Raw genomic sequence first — 16,956 nt, 5'->3', positions numbered from 1 at the left:
TTTCATGGAACGCTCAGCAGCAGCAAACACTGGAAATGAATGCTCTGGAAAAAAGTCCCTCCAGGAAAGAGCAGTGTACAGAAAGCAGCCTGTTTTCACTCCGTGACATAATGGCTGTTGTGGGGGCACAGGGTACAATTCTCTGATCCCAGAGCCACCAGGCCCAGGTCAGTGGGGAGAGCGGGCGGTCACGGGGCAGGGACGCAGCAGGGAAAGTGCTGACTGCTGTGGGCATTGTGAATGAACAATGTCCCTCTGCATCTGTGGGACAGCCGGGTTCCCCAGTGTGTGGTTGGGATGGAACATTTCTCCCGGTCTGCACTGAGGCAGCTGAGCTGGGAGGAGCCCAGGGCTCTCGGGCATTCCTGGTATTTGCCAGCCAGTGGCAAAGGCCGAGAGCAGACTTGGCCTGGCAGGAGGCAGGAGGTGCTGAGGATGAATAACTGTTGTCAAAGCTTTAGAATGAGAGAAGCTGCCACCTTCCCAGTGTGTCCACAGCCTTCCCAAGTGGCAGCTCCTGTCCATGGGAGCTTGGTTCCCTCTGGCTGAGCCCACCCCAGAAGTGAAGGGTCTGGCCCAGGTCTGGCCCAGGTCTGGCCCAGGGTCACTCCCAAGATCTGAATTTTCCTTCCCCACATTCCTGGCATGTTCCAGCTGGGTTGTTGGAAAGTCTGTGGTGGTGCCTCCCATGTGTCTCCCTGTTTTGAATCATTTAGGGTTTTTACCACTAAATCCACGAGTAACCCACTGTACTTGGGCTTTGTTTACAAAGCACAGTTTTGTGCAGTGTACATTGCATTGAAAGTCTGGTGACTGGATCTGTAGAAGGCTCGAGGACTGTGGAGCTGGGAGAGCTCCTTTAGAGGAAGTGCCCAGCAGCCTCACTCCAGGAGTGAATTATCCTTTTCGGAGCAAAATCTGTGTGGAGATGTGTTGCACCCTGCATGTACTGTGTGTGCCTGTTGTACATTCACATACATGGGAGGGGGCATTCTTAAGATACAGACGTTTTCATGCTGTAACCACTGAATTCAAATTGTAGCATTTCTTTAAAATATTGAAAATCAGGTTCTCATAGTCCTTGGAAAAAACCCCCAAACCTAAGTATTGGCAAATGTCTGAACTTCCAGCTGAACTTCAGCATGTGCTGTTGTTTAAACCAGCCTTCAATGCACACAGCTGTGCCCAGATGGGGCTGCTTGCTTCCCACTCTCTTCCCAGCAGCTTCCCGAGCCGTTTACTAAAGGATTTTGTTTTTTCCTCCCGTTACTTACAGTGCCTTTAGACTGAGGGTAAAGAAGGGGCAGCTGCAGTTCCCGAGCTTTGCATTCCTGGCTGAGCCGTGCTTGTGTTTGCATGCAGAGCCATCGCCTCCCCTCCAACTATTTTAATCATTTCAAAAAGGGTGGGTCAGCAGGCATTTGGCAGTGGCTCCTTTTCTATAGCTGAGGTGGAGTCAGCCAATGACCTGCAAGCCTGGAAAATTTTGCAGGGCAGTTCCACTGGACGGCTGTGCGGAGCTGTGCCATTTGAATTTCAGCACAGACTCTCACTCACTGCGCTCTCCATTCCTGGCGTGTCTCCCAGCGCAGAGTTAGCTGAGGCTCGGGCTCAGTTTTCCCTGCTCTCTCCCTGCAGTGACAGCTTCTCCGGGCTCCGTGAGCCAGGACTCCCAAGCGACCATGGAGGACACCACCTTGCAAATCATCGAGCCACCCACTGTTTCTGAGACCTCGGAGGAGCAAGTGCCTGAGGAGCCCATCAAATCAGACCAGATCAACGGTGTGATGGTGCTGACCCTTCTGGACAAGATCATCGGAGCAGTGGATCAGATCCAGCTGACCCAAACACAGCTGGAGGAGAGACAGCAAGAGATGGATAGCGCAGTGACCAGCATCCAGGGAGAGCTGACCAAGCTGACCAAGGCACACACCACCACCAGCAACACTGTCAACAAAATGCTGGAGAAGGTGCGCAAGGTGAGCGTCAACGTGAAAACAGTGCGGCAGAACCTGGAGAAGCAAGCCGGGCAGATCAAGAAGCTGGAGGCCAACGAAGCGGAGCTCCTGAAACGCAGGAACTTCAAAGTCATGATCTATCAGGTAAGGAACTGTTTCACTATGTTTACGTCCTGTTAGTGGGTGTTTTCTTTGCCAAGGGTCCTGTCACGCTGCATGTTCGGTCCAGCCCTCTCCCAAACTCCCCAGATTGTCTGGCAGTTCAAACTGAGGTGGGTCCCTCGTCACTCTCATTTGTGGTTTAACATTTTCTCTGTGTCCTAAGATAAAGTTTGACAGAGTTGTCCCATTTAACAGGAATTTTAAGGCAGATCAGGAACGAGGCCCTAAGAACTCACTGCAATGGACCAGAAGTATCAAAATAACCTGATTTTACTGGTTAGCTCAACAAAGAGCAAGAGTGCTCTGGGATCTGGAAGGGGGTGTTGTAAATCTGTCTGCCAACGTCTCTTCTACCAAGAGACACCATGTGTATGGCTACGTGGAGACCGATAATATTTCAGATTTGTGACATGCATCTGGTAACAAGTGATAGTAACCCCAGCCTCAGGGTTAATCTGTCCAGCCACGGCAGATAGAGCTGTCAGAGAAAATCCAGCCCAGCCCCCTGACCTGCTCAGGGCAGCATTTGCTGAGGGCTTGTACAATTCCCACCTTCTTTCTTCCGCATCCTGCAAGCCTTGAACATTCTTGTTGTTTGGTCTCAATAACAGCTTTGATTTGCTTGATGTTCACCCCCTGCACTAAGTGTTGGAGTTTTCACTTATCATTAAAGAAGGGGAGAGAGAGGAACATGGTTCTGTCAGGTTTCCTGCCTGGAGTTCGTTTTCCGCATCAGAGCAAACTCTTCTATTGGGCCACGGGAGAAAAGTGAGCGAAACAGTTAATGCTACAATTGGAAGCCTCTGGGTTAATAATAGCCAGCGCTAGGGACAAATGGAGAAGCTTCGAGTGCTGATCATGGGAAGAGAGAAAAGAAAAGCAAAATAAAAGGGAGAATGGTCCTTACTGTGAGGTCTGAGGGCAAGTGGCTCATGACAGGCTCAGGGGTCCGACATGTACAGGGCCTGTGGGACTCCTTGGTTCAGAGCTTGAGCATTTGTTGTTTTATCACGGCTGAAAGGCTGAAATACTTGAGCCTGTTCAGGTCATACAGGAAACACAACCAGTTATAGACAGATATATGTGTATGGATTTATTACAAGCTCTTTGTATCAATTTATCCATGGAAAAATAAAATAGAAGCAACAACCACTGCAAAATGAGAGGAGTGAAGGGAATTGTTTAAACATAACATTCCATGTCAGTTACGGAAATAGGTAGGAAGTTGGCAAGGTTCAAGGTCCTTGGGAAGCATCCCAAACATCTGCAGGTTAGTGTTTCATGAGCAGTTTGTATTGGTTTACCGTGGCTTATTGATACTGAGCAGAGTTTCCTTTTGAATATGAAAAAGCAATCCTGCTTCTAAAGGCTTGGGGCCTGCCCTTGCTGCTGTGGTGAGGACAGAGCAGCCTTGAAAGAGTTGTTTGGCCAGGGGCAGTGCCAGGGACTTGGGGAATCATGGAGATATTAGGGGAAGAAATAATTTGGGATTTGGAATAATTTCCCAGCATGGAATTTAGTGTGATTTGAATGTCACAGAGCACAGGTAAGGAATTCTCCATGTTTGTGCCATGTGAAATTGAGCAGTTTGTGCCCTCATGGACATACTGGCACTTCCATGGGAGCCAGAGCAGACCCGGCCCCAGCAGGAAAACATCGAGTGCTGGGGTCCACCTTGGGGGTTAACTGAGGAATTCACTGTGCTTTCCTAACAGTGTCTACAGTTAAAACCAAATAATTACAAAATAACTCTTATCTAATTCAACATCTCACTTCCCAGACCCCTCACCTACCAAAGGGTCTGTTGGGTACATTACTGGTCATGTAATTAATTCTGCAGTGCTGAGCACATTATTGCTCCTCTCTGACTCAGGGAAAGCTGCTTTGCCAAGCTGGGAGTGACTCCTATGTGGTTTCAGTTGCTGTGGAAAAAAAGTCCAAAGATTTATTAGTCTTTTCTTTTGGAGAACAAGAGAAAAACTCATCCTAAGAGATGTAAAATATTCCATAATCCCAGCGGTGGCTGTTTCTGGGTGAGAGAGCTGAGCAGAGCAGGAGTCGTGCTCTGTAGGATTCATTACTGCACAGTTCTGCAGTTGGAAGAAATAAAGGAGGTAAAGACAAATGAGCTCTTTGCTGGTTCTTGATGTTTGATTATTCTCTCAGCATCCAGTCCTGAGGCTTCAGCCATTGTGGAGGGATTATTTCAGGAGTGGAAATAAGACCTTTTGCATCTTGGAGGGGAAGTCAGGCTGCCTGTGAGAATTGCGTTTTGCTCGCTGTGGATTAGGAGAAGATGAAAACCAAGTTTTATTCAGGGTAAGCCTGACCTGTGGGATGATCCTGAGCACATCTGCTGGGGTAGTTTCAAAATGTGGGGGAGAAAGTGCAGGGCTGGATATCACTCCCACATCCTGGCTAAGGGGAGGTGTGGAGCAGGACATTTACAGGCGTCACTCTCAGTCCCGTCCATGCTCACGTTTTCTCACTTGCTTACCCTCTTTGAGCTAATTTTGCTGGTCTGATTTCTACCAAGTTAAGAGTTTTTTTATAGACTTTATGTAGGGAATTAGATCAATTCTTTAGAATAAAACTCAAAAACAACCATACCCCTCCAAATTGCCCCATCTTTCTCTTTTGAAAACTTGCCGAGCCAAAGCAGAGGCGACAGCTTTGACAGGCTACTGTGTACGCAGATGTTCAGTGCAGAACTTACCTTCCTAAAAAGTCTGACATCAGTGAATGCCTGCACTGCTCAGCAGCCCCTGGGAACAGAGCTCAGAGCTTCCTTTGTGCCTCTGTCCCGGGCTCCTGTCTTTCAGAGAAATCAGGACACCAAAAAATTCGGTGAGAGTAGTTGCTAATAAAAATAAACTAAAGTGACTTCATCCCAAATCTCCTGGTTTTAGGATCCTGAATCTGGGGCTGGTTACTGCAGTTCATGGGTAAATAATGGATGTCCTGTGCCAGCAGCTACTGCTCTGAAACCAGACTTTGTGCCGTGTTCAGCTGGAGAGTGGCACGTGGCAGTTTATGTAAGCTTGGCATTTTCCTCCAAACAGTTTTTGACAATTAAACTTATTCCTGCAAATGTCAAAGGCTGATTTTCTTACAACCGGACAAACCCTTGCAGCACTCAGCACGCACACTGAGTATTGAATTTCTAAAGTGTGCCGGTCCTTTATTTTGAGGCTCGTGTGGGCGCCGAGCTCCGGGAACTCTGGCTCAGGATGTGCAGTGTTTTTGTTGGGAAGAGCAGCCTTTGCCTGAGGGGTGTGAGTGAGCACTCCCCACGCTGTCCTTTTCAGAGGCTCCAGAAGGGCTCATCTGCTCTTCAGGGGGCCTTGGTGGCCGCTCTGAGCTGTGTGAGATGTGAGTTTCCGTGGGAAGGGCTGTTCAGTTGGGAGAGCAGGGTGGGACCTGGATCCCAGCCATGCAGTGTTGGGTGGATAGGGCTGGGCAAGGAAATATAAATAGCCCAGCCTGGCTTTGTGCTTGCATGGGCCTTATACGGACGGGAGCAGTGAGACTGTACATCGTGAGAAGGAGGGGGAGATTTCAAACCCACGCATTAATGTGACAGATTTAGAGGCCAGACCTGAACTGCCTCGGTTTTGGGTCTGTGCTCCTTAAAAGAGAGTATGGAAAAGGACATAAAGAAAAGAGCTCAGGGGGCTGAGGAGAAGCGCAGGGAGCCCAGGGCAGGGAGCCCAGGGCATACAGACCCACTGCCCCGGGGCTGCAGCCTTTCGTCACTGCCCAAACAGAATGGCATCTGCCCTGAGCTATGGTTTTGTTTCAAATTAATCATTCAGAAACAAAACCATGATGAGTTTAGTGGCTGTGGAGCATTGACAAGACCCAGCAAGATCTGCAGGCCTGAGGGACAGCCTGGTGGGTGATGTGCCTGCAGTTCAGTGGAGCTTGCCCAGCTACAAGCATTAAAAAGTAAATAGGAATTTCCAAAGCAATTTGGGTGACAGCACTGGGATAGGCACCGGCACCAGGTACCCACAGGGTGCTTTTCCTGCAAGACCAGCTGGCTCCATGTGGCTGAGAGCTCTCTGTGCTGGAACATCCATCCCTCTTCCCAGTGGGTCACTGCAGGCATTTGCATTGCAGCAGCCCCTGTATTTATTTTCTGTTATTACTTTAAAATAAAAAGCTCGTTTCACTTTCACTGCAAATCCAGTCTAAAGCAGCTCCTGTGAGTGCTGCCTCCATTGCAGGGGCACCACATGAACATCCCAATGTACAAAAATCTTGCATATTCTCTGCATATTATGGAATTATAAGAGCCTCAAGATAATAATTCAGAGGAGACTGAGCCTTAAAAAAAAGTCAGGATGTTAATAGCTCTGGCTTCCAGGATTTTTCTTAGTGCAGATTACCAGTCTACCCATATACAACTCTGAAGCATGGATTTCTCTGTTGCAATCTAGTATCAACTGCATTAATATTTAATTACTCAGCTATTATTTATAAGCAGTTGGTGCCAGAACTGTTTGCTTTGCTGAAATCCTTTCACCATTATAGTTACAGACTGAGCTGTGCAGCCGTAAATTGTCTCGGAGCAAAGGGCCAGAGGCTGCCCAGCCGTAGGGATGGTGTTAGATTGGACGAGTAGTGGCTCATGAAAATAAACCCAGGATAATATCCCTCCTGATCACATATTCCTCCCTCAGGCCTCTCATGTGCACAGCCCAGAAGGCACAGCAATGACTCATAAAGTATTCAGCAACAGGCTTAGCCCTCTTTTATCCCATTTGGGATTGTCCTCTTGATTCTGTTAGATCTCCTACAACTTACAGGACACCTGAAGAATTGTGGGTCCACTGTCCAGCTGCGAGGTAGACAAAGAACAGAAACAAAATGTGCAGTATCAGTAAAGGAAAATCAAATATTTAGAATAAAAAGTCTCAGGATATTTAGTCTCCAGCTTTATGTGAGGATGCAAATGTCAGTGTCTGCAAATCATCTGTAATACAAACCCCGTCTTTGCTGCTTTGCTGTTCAGGAGCAGCTCCGGAGTCATCAATTAGCTCAGACAGATTTATCCGGGAGGAGTAGATCCGAGAGCAAAGCCAGTGGTACAAACAGACTGATAATGGCATCAAAACTTTTTAATGATGTCAGAGGGGAAGAAAGCACCTTTCCATTCTCAGTCTATTTACTTCTCTGTTTCCTACAGCCCTGCCTCTCTTCTGACTCACTATAGGCAAAAGCATTTTTCCAAGCACAGCCTCCTCTTCTCCCCACCCTCCCTCCCTTCCTTTGCACCCAGCTCCGGTGCCTGTACCAGACTGCTGTTTTTCACAGCTGATGAAGCAGATCCAGCTTTTCAGACACAGCTTTCAGAACACAGGGTAACTGGATGTGCCTCATAGAAAGAAATGCCAGGCAGATTGCACAACACCCAGATTACAGAGGGTGGGAGGACTCTGCTAGTCAGGGAGATGCTACTTGAGGATGAACTACTTATCCCCCTAACATTTACCTAATCCCAACCTGATTTGCTTTCTCCCCTCATATTTTAGATCTTTTTCTCTCAGTAATATTCATTGGTGACTTCTTACTTGCAGGACTCAAAAGTCTCATTTCTAAGGCTTGAGGCTTCTCTTTTCATGAACCTCTTGGCACTACTGGAGCCAAACTTTGTCCAACCCTTGGAACCCAGTGTCAAGGCCATGCCTGACTTTGCTGTGTCACTGGGTGCAGAGATCTGGGAGCTGCTGGGAATTATCCGGTGCTGGTTTAGGGTAAGGTCAGTACATGACAAAACCAGCAGATAGAGTTCTGGAGTTGCACCCAGCTGTTTCAGTGTCTGCAGCCTCTGCACTTGAATTAATCAACACAGGGGTTTAAAATCAACACCCTTTTTCCATGATCTTACACTTAAAAGCAAACTCTGAGCTACACCCCAGCAAAGGGAGACACATCCCCAACAGGCAACACTGAATCCCTGTGACCGTGAGCAGAGTCTGGCCTTGTGGCAGTGTCAGTGTGAATGTGCCTGAACCCACAGAAGGGATCCTGCATCCCCTGGAACCTTCTGAATCAGAGACGGACACTCTTCCATCCATAGATCTTTGCTGACTCTCTTTTCTGTCAAATTCTGCTTCCTGGCTTCTCCCTTTACTAAAACGTACCCCTTTGCCTTTTCCCTCTGCCTGTTCTCATGCTAACTCAGATCACTGTTGGCGTGTTCCCAAACAGATTCCCGTCAGGAACAGGTAAGTGTTTCCATTGTGCTTCCTTTCCCCGGCCATTGAAACGCAGTTTTCCTCATCTTAGCCCGAGAAGATCCCGCGTGTGTGCCTTGAGCCTTCGCCAGGGACTGCCCTGTGAGCCCACCCCGTGGAGACAGGCCCAGGGCAGCAGAAGACACGCGAGGAGGCAGCACTTTAGGGCCTCATCAGCGGCACCCCCCGAAGATCACTCTGAACCTCTTCCGAAGCTCTGGGAGCTGCTGATTCCGAGCCTTTGCTTCTTGCCTGCTTGGGGCTGCCTCAGGCTCTCAGACCTGCGAGGCTGATCCTGCTGCTGACTAATTCGCTTTCTGCATGAGCGTGGGCGTGAGGAGCCTGGATCTTCCCTCGGGCGATCTGGGAGGGAGAAGCTGCTGTGTGGCTTGCATGAAGGGCGACAAGTTGCCAGGGGCAGTTGGCTCAGCTGGAGTCTGCTGTGACTGGGCAAATCCCACCTGTTCTCCGAGCCGCTGTTTCTCCCTCTGAAACACAGCCCTGGAACACCCACCTCCTCAGGCTTCTTGTGAGCGTTAGTTTGTGATTGTGAAATAGTTTGAAGTTGTTGTTTGAACAGGTAAAACAGGCAGAGAGCACAAGCTGTGACATAAACTTCCAGTGCCTCGGGCAGCCCCTACAACATCTCCCATTCCTGTCTGGCTGCAGCCCCTGGTGCTGCTTGCTTGGAGTTGGGCCCTGCACAGGCTGGAGTGGTGACTTCAGCTGCTGATCATATAACATTTAGGCCACAGAGGCCACAGTGGCCTGTTGCCTTCCTCTCATTGTGTAGCCACTGGACAAAATGCCCTGAGCTCCACTGCCCGTTGGGGGTCACCCAGCAGCGTGCGCAGCACTGTCCAGTGGGAATGGCTGCCGGGGTGGACAGGACTATTCCAAGAGCCAGGTGAAGGTAAACCCAGTCCAGGAATTGGGGTCTCTGGGCAAAGCTGCCAGGGAAAACTTCTCCTTTTCAAGGATGTAAAAAAAAGGCCATTTTTTTGTGATCTAGCAAAAAAAAAAAAAAAAAAAAAGAAAGAAAACAACAACAAAAAATCTAGCAATCTAGTAATTTCAGTCTCCACAGAAAAGCTCTGTTCCACCCAGGCACTGGAGAGGAAAGCACAGCCTCCTCTGTGTATCTGGACACCCCTGAGCCCTGCTAGGCTCAGGGTGCTTCTCAGGCGTGCTGCTGTTACTCAGGAATAGCTGAATCCTCCTTCCCATGGCACTGCTGGAAGGTCAGCACAGAACAGTCTCCTCTGAGGCCTGGCAGAGCAGAGCAGTTATCATGGCAACGGGAGAGCAGAACTTGTTCTCCTCTGGCACAGCTTGATCTGACCTGGAGGGCTGTTTGCTGCCCGAGCTCCTAATCCTCCCCTGGCCTCCCCCAGGCTGGGGCCAGGCTGTGCTGTCCGGAGCAGGCAGAGGGAGGGCTGGGGTGCAGGAGGGGCTACGGGCTCCAGCTCACCCAGCATTGGGATCTGTCCGATTTGGTCATAGTGGAGCCCGAGAATGTGAGCTGGTCGTTTTCTGCATGTTATGGCTGCAAATGTCAACCAAACTCACAGTTTGTGCTGTTGCAGTTGTGTAAAAATAACGTAGTGAAACGAATTGCAGATGTGATTTGCATGTGCATGTGAGAACCTTCCATTAAACCTTCCAACTGGAGACTGGAGTGGCTGGGAGTGCTGGGACTCTGTTTCTTACACACTGACTGGGAATGCAGCTCAGCTCTGTGCCTCCTTGGCCTTTTATACTCCAGGGGAAGTGTTTACGTGTGTTGTAGCAACCAGGCGGGTGTCCATGGCCGTGGGCTGCGGGTGACTCACTGCCAGGGAACTCGAAAACAATGTCAGATAAAAGCCCACTCAGGGGAGCCGGGAAGAGACTGCTGTGGATCCAACAGCTCGGAATTGTTTGAAGTAGGAGGACACAGAGCAGCTGGCAGCCAGCTGCCTTTGGGGCTGGCTGGGGGCACTGGGGCCCTTCTGGGTGCCCACAAAGTCCACAGATGGACCGGCCCAGTGCCAGGGAGCTTCCTGAAGCACAGCTCTTCCCAGGAGGTCTGTGCTGCAGGGACAACACACGCTCCCCGTCCCTGTCCTGCTGCTGGGTGCAGCTCTGCACCGTACACAGAGCAGGGCCAGAGTTTGGTGCTGCTGGTACCAAAATCTTCTGAAAAATGTTGTTTACCCGCTGTCCTTGTGCCAGTTGGATCCAAGCTGAGAGGACAGAACTGGTTTGCCTCTGCTGATTGGGAGCCAGGCTTTGAACACCCCAACAGGCAGGGATGCCAAGACTCAGGATTTTGGACTCGCCCACTTCAGGATCAGTGTTTTCCGAGTAAAAATAGAATGCCTGGTGTTAAAAATGTGGCTCAACTGGATGAGTCACGAGTGAAATGAAGTGCAGAGAACATGGTGCCTTGCTCAGAGCAGGGATCTGTGCAGCAGCCACCCGTGGACCCGGGATGGTTCTCGATTGTTCCACTCACGTCCCATTATCCTCCACTCCTGTGTCTGCAGGTATGTCCTGCCCATACCAGGCAGTTCCCCTTCCCCACTGGAGAAACCTCCCAGGCAGGGAGGAGGGGACTCTTGGTGGCTTTCAGGCAGTGCCTGGGTGCAGGGGGGAGGTACATGCAAGGGATGCTCAGCAGAATGTGCTCGTCCCCATTGATGTGCCACAACTGTGGATGTTCTCACACCAGCTGTGCTGTGCCTGAACTCACAGGAATGCTCCCTGCAGGTGAGCTTGGACTCCGGGGAGTGTCCCACAGCACCCTGCTGAAAATCCTCCAGCGGGCTCAGATCAGCATCAGATTGAGGAAGAGTTGGGGTGGGGGGAAATGCAGGAATTATACCATGCTTAGAAGAGAGAGAGAGAGGCCAGGAGCAGTATGTGAAGGGTTTCTCAAGCACAGCTGGAGAAAAGCTCTCAGAAACAGTCCCAAGGGGGAGGCTGGGATCCTCACGTATGGGAAGGGCTGTGCTCCCTCTGTGCCTTTGGGTCTGATCCATGAGGTGCCTCCTGACAGAGGCAAGAGCAGAGCCATGAGCACTGCTGGGCTGGGGTTGGGCTGTGGGGATGGAGCGGGGCTGGCAGAAGGGGATGAAGTGCCTGAATGCAGCCTGTGGGATCACAGAGCTGGGCAGCTGCTGTGCTCCAGGTGAAGTGCAGGATTAAGGGAGAGTTGCAGGCACCCCAACAGGGGTTGCTCCTGCTGGCCAGGTCTTCATGGCTGTGAGGGAAGAGCTGCAGGATGCTGCTGAGGCTGGATGGAAACATTGCTGGTGCAGCCCATCCCACCACATCAGAAAATTCAGTCAGGAGCTGGATATACTGGTGTACCAGGAGGAAAGGTTGTTATTGATGTGACAGACGTGGAGTTTTTGAGGTGGTGTTTCTTTCTGCAGACACATATTCTGGAGCTCACAAGGGGCTGATAGGATCAGGGTTTGCAGGATACGGCTCATTTCCAGGGACAGCTGTGCCAGGCAAGAGGGGGATGCCTTTGTTCTGGCTCATTGTGTTGACTCAGAGGGAAGGAAGTGGCTGGAGTTCCTGATGTTCTGCTGGCTGGGCAGGGTCCCTGGAAGTTTCTGGGATTGCTCTGGCAGGTGTTGTTGTGGAGAACAGGATCCCTGCCTTCCCCGTGGTGTGGGTTTGCCCTGGACTGACCTGGCCCTCTGGAGAACGTGTGTATTGTTTTCTGCTGAAGTGGCTCATCAAATGAAGAAAACATATGTTGGCCACTTCACCCTAATCTCCACAAAGTATTTGAGACCTGACCTGTGATCTGGAGGGTGAAGAGCTTCACCCAGCACAGCTCTCTGCTCCAAAGAAAACCCAGAACAAAACCTCTGCTCCAGCAGGCTCTGTGTTTTCACCACAGACACTGTAGCCTGTGCCATCCTCACTGAGCTCAGTGCTCCATGGAGCTGGCTTGTCACTGCTCACAAAGGTTTCTCCAGGTGCCCTTGTGCTTCCAGAACTTCAGCTGGCCCAAGGAACAGCACCTGTGCTTGGGAAAAAAATGAGAAAGCAGCTGAGAGCATCTGGATTTCACCAGGTGAAGCTGTGCTGGAGTCACGTATTCAATGAGCTGTGTCACTTCTCCAGGGGTGCAAGGGAAAACAGGGCTGGGGACAGCGCAGAGGGCCAGGCACAGCACCTGTGTCTGCAGGGAGGGCATCTCCTCCTGCCTCTGTCCAGGGGCTCAGACCAGAGCCACAGAGTGGCAGTGACCTTGGTCAGCCAGGGCAGTGGCATGCAGTGGGACAGCACTGAGGGTGCATGTGTGCACACACGCCGTCCCTTCCAGCGCTGAGCCGGGACCGGGATGTTCTGTCCCACAGCAGCGCCAGGGACGCCCCTCCTCGTGCTTGATGCAATGACCATCCCCGGTGTCCTGGCTCTTGCACCTGTGCAGCTCCTTCGTGCACGGCTGCAGTGGAGCAGTAGCAGCTGCTGTGACATGCAGAGCATAGGAGGTGCCTCAGCAAAGTCACCCTCCCGGGTCACAGGGCACCTCCCCAGGGCAGGGGCAGGCAAATCACTGCCAGTGTTCCAGGGTTTGCCATGCACTTGGGGTACACCGGGGCCTGCCCCTTTCCCTGGGCCTGGCTCCTGCCAGTGCAGGACTGGAGTCCCGTCCTAGCTCCATTCTGCTGCTGTCTGCCCCAGGGCTCGGAATGGCACCTGGCTGTCCTGCTGCCCATGCTCTTCTCCAAACCTCAGCCCAGCAGCTCCGCATGCTGTGTGCCCGTTCCACACACTGCCCTTTGGCTGCTGCTGGATTTCTGACAGGTCCCACCCAACTCTGTAGATTAAAACTGCTTGGGCAATAAATTTCTGAGCGTGGGCTGCAGCCCCGCAGCTGTGACGCTCCGTACAGTGATGGGCTATTTCCAGCCTGTCCCAGGAACAGAGAGGTGAATCACTGCAGCAGGGACGCATGCTATGTGCTGCTCAGATGAAAACCAATCCCACTCCAGACCTGTGCCCCTCTCACGGGCACATGCTTGTCCTCTGCCACTGGGATCAGAAACTTGGCTGGCTCAGGCTCGTGGAGAAGCTGAATGAATCCAGCTCTGTCCCAAGTAGAGCTGTGTAGCCTTGCAGACCAGGCTGGGTGAGTTGGGGCCACTGTCTTCACCATCTCCAGATATGGACTCAGGCAAATTGTCTGAATTATTCCCCAGTGGAGAAATAGGAAAAACAGGACAGCCTGCTGCATCCCAAGAGATGTCCCAGCCCCACATCTGGATCCTGAGGCCTTGGGAAAGTCCGAGTGCAGACTGGGGGTGGCCAAGACAGCATGTGCATGCTGGCGCTGTGGCCAGACTCAGCTCCGGCCGTGCCTCTGCAGCCCTGCGCTGCTCCTGGGGACGCAGCTGGACCTTGGCCAGGCTGGAGACCTGAAGACAACCATCCTGCAGCCAGGAGTGAGGGGCTGCAATGGCCAGGTCCTGGGATAAAGATGAAACTGGAGGGCACAGGACTGTGGCAGGGGCAGAAGAGGAAGGGAAATGGCTCTAGTTGCAGTTCTGTGCCTTTCCCATACTTTTGGGGTCACAGATGAGTTTGGAGCCAGCCCAGGGTGAGCAGAGCTGGTGCCTGAGTCCTGGTACGAGAGAGTCCTAAGCAGATCCTCTTTACAATGACTTATCAGTTGCAGTAAGGGAGGATGAGCCCAGGCCTGAGGTACCTGGGTCTGTTTAGCCGGGTGGAGGCCAATGTCTCCATAGCACTGTGGGAGGGAGGATGGGCTGGCTCCAGGGCTGGCCGTGTGTGTGTCTCACTGGCTCCGCTCTGTGTCTTGCAGGATGAAGTGAAGCTCCCATCTAAACTGAGCATCAGCAAGTCCCTAAAGGAAGGTGAAAAGCTGGAGAAGGAAGGCGAGGGTGAAGAGGTGCCTGTGGGTGAGGACCATGCGGAGGAGGACCACATCCAGCTCTCCTCGGATGAGGAGGTGGAGATTGAGGAGATTATCGAAGAGTCACGGGCAGAACGCATCAAAAGGAGCGGCATGAAAAGGGTGGATGACTTTAAGAAGGCATTTTCAAAGGAGAAGATGGAAAAGACTAAGCTAAAGACCAAGGAAAACCTGGAGAAGACCCGCCACAACTTGGAGAAGACCCGCCACAACCTGGAGAAGAGGATGAACAAACTGGGCACGAAAATTGTGACTAACGAAAGGAGAGAGAAGATGAAGAGCTCTCGGGACAAACTGAGGAAGTCTTTCACCCCTGACCACACCATCTATGCCAGGTCCAAGACAGCCGTCTACAAAGTGCCACCCTTCACTTTCCACGTCAAGAAAATAAGAGAGGGTGAGGTGGAGGTGAAAGCCACAGAGCTGGTGGAGGTTGGTGGAGAAGAGGGAGAAAATTCAGATCTGATGCGTGGGGAGAGCCCTGATGTGCACACACTGCTGGAGATCACGGAGGAGACTGACGCGGTACTGGTGGACAAGAGTGACAGCGAGTAGGACAGGCTGCAGTGCGCAAGGGTTGTGGACGACGGCTGAACACATTATCACTCACATTTCGAGCTCTCCCTGCCCTGGAGCCCCAGGGAAGTGTACACGATGCATCCTTCTTACCCTGCAGAGCCGACGCCGATCCCCTGCCTGCTTGTACAAGGTGTATTTTATATTTTAGTTTTAGCACACATTAGGAACACGGAACTGTTTTTCTTACACTACTAAATCACCCTCGGAGACCATTCCTGCTGCAGCCTTCTTGCCCCACACCTGAAGATGGGCTTTGAGTGACAGGGGCCCGGCCCAGCTGGAGAGTGCTGATCCCAAGACAATGGCTGTACAGCTGAAAGTTCAAGAGTCCTCCATAAGAAAAACCTGGTGTCAAGAAAGCTTCCTGCAAGTAGCCCACCAGCCCACACCACCCGGCTCCCTGTGCCAGGCTGTGCAGCTGCCCCGCAGGCAAGAGGACTCCCAGCACCCAAACCGGCTGCTCCTTCGGGGGACCAGAGGAACTGGGATGCAGCTGGTGCATGGGAGGGAAGAGCTGAGCAAGTCCTACTGATGGGCAGAGCATGGCAAAGCTGAGCTGGCGTGGGGCAGGTGGGGCTGCTCCTCTCTGCCCTCCCAAGGACTGGGTGACCTTTGCATGAAGCCACCCTGCAGCTGGGCCTGCCATGGGTGCCTGTGGGGTGTCACACAGCTGGGGCCTGCTGCTCCTCCCCGCTGTGCCCTGGGGCCGTGGCAGGAACAGCGCAGGCTGCAGGCTTCCCGCCCGGGTCATGGATCTGGCTGCCAGAGATCTGGCGACTCCTGGGGGCAGGGAGCAGCATGGAGCTGGGGTGGTGGATCTGCACCCTCCACACCCACAGAGGTGGTGGCAGCAAGCAGTGAGGTCCAGGCTTGCTGCCCTGGGAGAGGGGGACACGCAGGCAGTGATGCCAGATAGCGACTTGTGTCCTGTGGGACACGGGATGCACTGCTGCCATGTGAGGCTCTAGACCATCAGAGAGGCCTTGACACCTGTCCAGCACTGGACCTTGAGCATTTCTGAGCATCTGCTTTCTGCAGGGGTCCTGGCTCAGCTCAGGCTCATGCCCGTGCCCACGTCCTGTGCTTTCCTCCCTGTGTTCCGCCTTCTGCAGCTTCACTCTATGCCCTGAGCGAGGCAGCACGAAGGCAGCACACGGTGGCTTGGGGTCTCTGCCTGGCTTGGCCCCGCTTGGCTCTCACATACTCAGCCCCCGCTGCAAGCCCCAGCCCCGCATCCCCCATCCTGCTCCCCCAGCACGAGGCTGCTGCTGCTCACATAACCCAATAGATAAACTTGCTTTTCTTTTAAGAATTATTTTCCTTCATATTGTCCAGTGCATCCAGCCTGTCCCGGCCTTGGGGTCCTGCCACAGCTTCCCTCCCCACAGAAGGTGTGACCGGCCGGTTCCGTGTGCCGGCTGCAGGCAGCCCTGAGACACCGGTGGTCCCGAGGCTCCCGGTGTGGGGAGGCACTGGGCACCGGCTCTTGGCTGCCGGCGGGGCGGTGGTTCCTGGCCCAGAGTGGGCCCCAGCCTGCAGGTCACCGGCCCTCACGGAGTCTCTTGCGGGCCCACGGGCAGTTTTCACGTGGGTTTTCTCTGAGCAGCAGGGCCAGGACAGCAAGGCCAGGGCGGCAGAAGCTCGGGTGATCCTCGCCTGTCCCTGGCTGTGCCCAGGCAGCAGCGCAGCAATAAAGTCTCTTTTGTAAACCACCAGCGTGCGGCCCGTCCATGGCACCGGGCGTTGGGGAGGGGCTGCCACATGGGGACCGATCCCCACAGCCCTACGGGGCTGACCCCCAGAACTCCACAGGGATCCACAGGGATCCATCCCCACAGCTCCACAGGGATCCATCCCCAGAGCTTCATGGGGATCGACTCCCACAGCCCTGTGAGACCAATCCCCACAGCCCCTAACAGGGATCCATCCCCACAGGGACCCATCCCCACAGCCCCTAACAGGGACTGATCCCCCCAGCCCCCCAGGGATCCATCCCCACAGGGACTGATCTCCATAGCCCCCCAGGGACCCATCCCCACAGCCCCTAACAGGGATCCATCCCCACAGCCTCTAA

General features: G+C 52.7%; 1 protein-coding gene across 1 annotated transcript; it reads left to right on the top strand.

The window, feature by feature from the left end:
- Positions 1 to 1,483: 1,483 nt before the first annotated feature.
- Positions 1,484 to 16,594, top strand: CAVIN1 (caveolae associated protein 1). The gene is made up of 2 exons (XM_068996325.1): positions 1,484 to 2,102; positions 14,193 to 16,594. Exons 1-2 carry the CDS (start codon positions 1,683 to 1,685, stop codon positions 14,856 to 14,858), a joined length of 1,086 nt encoding a protein of 361 aa, XP_068852426.1. The 5' UTR covers positions 1,484 to 1,682; the 3' UTR covers positions 14,859 to 16,594.
- Positions 16,595 to 16,956: the final 362 nt, after the last annotated feature.

The sequence above is a fragment of the Aphelocoma coerulescens genome, chromosome 27 (assembly GCF_041296385.1).
Source record: "Aphelocoma coerulescens isolate FSJ_1873_10779 chromosome 27, UR_Acoe_1.0, whole genome shotgun sequence".
Lineage (NCBI taxonomy): Eukaryota > Metazoa > Chordata > Aves > Passeriformes > Corvidae > Aphelocoma > Aphelocoma coerulescens.
This window is presented reverse-complemented; position numbering and strand designations above follow the sequence as displayed.

Excerpts from the sequence above, each read along its gene's own strand:
- CAVIN1 (XM_068996325.1), top strand. The coding sequence starts at position 1,683 with ATGGAGGACACCACCTTGCAAATCATCGAGCCACCCACTGTTTCTGAG. Across the intron at positions 2,103-14,192 it reads TCAAAGTCATGATCTATCAG|GATGAAGTGAAGCTCCCATC; the intron begins GTAAGGAACTGT and ends TGTGTCTTGCAG.